At 59.7% G+C, this 3,118-nt stretch overlaps 1 protein-coding gene across 1 annotated transcript; it reads left to right on the top strand.

The window, feature by feature from the left end:
* Positions 1-493: 493 nt before the first annotated feature.
* Positions 494-3,094, top strand: LFNG (LFNG O-fucosylpeptide 3-beta-N-acetylglucosaminyltransferase; the record flags this gene model as incomplete). Its single annotated transcript, XM_009697046.1, has 7 exons — positions 494-542; positions 1,466-1,565; positions 1,720-1,873; positions 1,979-2,064; positions 2,352-2,517; positions 2,758-2,843; positions 2,932-3,094. Coding segments are annotated over 7 exons (708 nt in total), but the record flags the coding sequence as incomplete, so codon positions are not given.
* Positions 3,095-3,118: the final 24 nt, after the last annotated feature.

A 3,118-nucleotide genomic window follows, 5' to 3' on the forward strand; every position in this document is an offset into this window, starting at 1 on the left:
GGCCACTGCTTTGGCATCTCTGGCCGCACGTGCCGGCCGCACCGGCTAAAGTCCGATGTCCTTGCTCAGATCAAGCCATGCTCTGCACCCACTCCCCATCACCTGCTTCTCTCTGTGCACCCGATTCGTGCTGGGGACGGCCCTTGTGTTGCCCGAAATCTCCCTGCCTGCTGCTGTCCCGTGTAAAAGGCGAGAGGATGGGGATGCTCAGCACAGGCGCTGGGAGGGGGCTGGGGTTTGCACCCTGGTGAGGTACGACATGATGTGCCGTGTCCAGCCGGGATGGCTCGGCACCCTCCTTGGTCTGAAACTGAGTGTGTGGTGGGGATGCCTGGCTCTCCGGTGCTGCTTTGGGTTTTGGCAAAGGGGAAGAATTCACCGCCAGCATCCTCAAGGGACTGATCCCTGGTGCTGCCCAGGGCTGCAGGGTCACATCCAGAGCCACGTGGCCTCAGCCCCTTGGTCCTCAAAGGTGCTTCGTCTTCTCTTTCAGACCTTCATCTTCACGGACGGAGAGGATGAGGAGCTGAAGAAGCAAGCACGTGAGTCTCCACAGACTCCTTGTCCCTTTGCATGCGTGACCTGGCCAGGTCCCCTGAGGAGCTCCTGCCCAGGGAGCATGGCTGGCGTGGAGCCTGACCCGGGAGCTCTGAAAAAATGGTCAAAACGCCACTGGTTAGACACTAATCTGAGGAGCCCTTGCTATGGGGACCTGGGCTGAGAACAAGGCAACTTGTTTCACTGATTGTGCCTGAAGCACCCTCTGCCCAGCAACCCCACCTGGGGATGAGTTTCCTTCCCAGTAAGCCCAGCCCAGCCCATCTCCTGCGTGATGCACGCTAACGGGGTGGGGTGCCTTTGTACCGGTTTGTCCCTGGAGCGAGCTGGGATTGATGGGCAACGCAGCCAGGATTTCACGCAGCCAGGATTTCACGGCAGCATTTTCCTGGCAGCCCTTTCCCAGGGCCCAGGGTCGGCGTGGTCTATTCTCCCCATGCAAATGACTCCTTTTCAGGCCGGGAAGCGATTGCCTTTGAGCTGGGCGAGCAAATGACAGGTGGCCGCTGCAGGGAAAGGCCACAGGAAAAGGGCAGGATTTTGACTATCGTGTCCTGGAGAAGCTGGCTCATGGACACCCCCGCACTCCCAGGGTGGCTGGGATGGGCAAGGTGATGTAGGGTGGCATCACGCATAGCACATGGGATATGGCTCAACCCTGGTGTAGCTGCTGCATCAGCATCCCTTGCTTATCCCTTCCCTTATCTCATGTGGACCCAAAAGCCATTCTCCCCAAAAATTCATCCTTTGCCCAAAACCAATGTGGCATGGAGACCACTGAGGCATCCATGAGGTTTCCAACCCCCCGGCACGCTTGAGATGTGTGTGGTGAAGCGTTGCCATTTAAGCATGTGGGGAGATGTGGGGTACCCCGATGCCGGGCTCTGACCACCACCTCTTCCCGCAGGAAACGTCATCAACACCAACTGCTCGGCCGCCCACAGCCGCCAGGCCCTGTCCTGCAAGATGGCCGTGGAGTACGACAAGTTCATCGAGTCTGGCAGAAAGTAAGCAGCACCCAAGGCTGCCGTGGGGGACGGTGGGGGCTGCAAGGGGAGGGGGATGGTATACAAGCAGAGGCCGTTCGCATTTTGGGGGCTGTATCTCAGCATGGGGTCTGGGAAGGTGCCCCGGCCCGATGTGACACTGCTGTCACTGTAGGTGGTTCTGCCACGTGGACGATGACAACTACGTGAACGTGCGGATGCTGGTGAAGCTGCTCTCCAGCTACCCCCACACGCAGGACATCTACATCGGGAAGCCCAGCCTGGACCGACCCATCCAGGCTACGGAGAGGATCAGTGAGAACAAGATGGTGAGGAGGGGAGCGAGAGGTTGGGGCTGGCTTAATTTGGGCTGGGGTTTGCTCCCCGGTCGTCAGGAGGAGATCTCACTGCCCTTGCTTCCCCCTCTCTTGCAGCACCCTGTGCATTTCTGGTTTGCCACGGGTGGAGCAGGGTTTTGTATCAGCCGGGGGCTGGCGCTGAAGATGAGCCCGTGGGCCAGGTAAGAGCGTTGGTGTTGCTCTCCCATGGGGACTCGTCATGGTCCCAGCGGGGCACGGAGCTGCGACATCTTTGGGGATGGACATTGGACCGTGCCCCACCACCTTGCTCTCTTTGCCTTGCTGGGGGTGTCTGCAGGGGGCTTGGAAACAAGCTGGGAAGGACTTTGGTTCCCCCTAATTGACTTTTAATTAGAGCTGGGCACCCGCTGGTCATGTCCAGACCCCGCAGGGTGCCCACGTCCCCTGGGCTTTGCTCCTCTGCAGCCCCCTCTCTGTCTCCCGGCAGCGGGGGCCACTTCATGAGCACTGCGGAGAAGATCCGCCTGCCCGACGACTGCACCATCGGCTACATCATCGAGTCCGTGCTGGGGGTGAAGCTCATCCGGAGCAACCTCTTCCATTCCCACCTGGAGAACCTCCACCAGGTGCCCAAGTCGGAGATCCACAAACAGGTATCCCATGTTGTCACCTAAAAATTGGGCATCGCAGCTAAGATATTGATTGACGCGTGGCCAAAACATCAGTGGAGGAGGAAAACCCTATCAGCCCATCCCTGTGGGGTGATGCAGAGTATGACTGAAGGCTTTGGGAAATGGGGTGAATTTTGCAGCCTTCCCCCCCCACATGCCCCTGCTTGATCCTCATGGCCACATCGGCCGCTTGACCCCCCCCCCTGTGCTTCCCCCCCCCAGGTGACACTAAGCTACGGCATGTTCGAAAACAAACGCAACTCCATCCACATGAAGGGAGCCTTCTCCGTCGAGGAGGACCCATCCAGGTGAGTTGGGGGGACCCTATCCTCCCCAAGCCAGGGTGCCTTGGGGCCGCTGCCACCCCATGCTCAGCATCGCTCCTCTCCTCTGCAGGTTTCGCTCTGTTCACTGCCTGCTGTACCCTGACACGCCGTGGTGCCCCGCCAGTGTGGTTTACTAGGAGACGTGTGTCCCCTCCAACCTCGTCCCGAATTTCCCCGGTATCCGACGGGCGTGCGGGACCCTGCGTGCGGGTGTGTCAGTCCGGCCTCGCTGCGAGGCTGACGGACCGACGGACATG

This window comes from Cariama cristata, unplaced genomic scaffold (assembly GCF_000690535.1).
Source record: "Cariama cristata isolate BGI_N322 unplaced genomic scaffold, ASM69053v1 scaffold26383, whole genome shotgun sequence".
In the NCBI taxonomy this organism is placed as follows: Eukaryota; Metazoa; Chordata; class Aves; order Cariamiformes; family Cariamidae; genus Cariama; species Cariama cristata.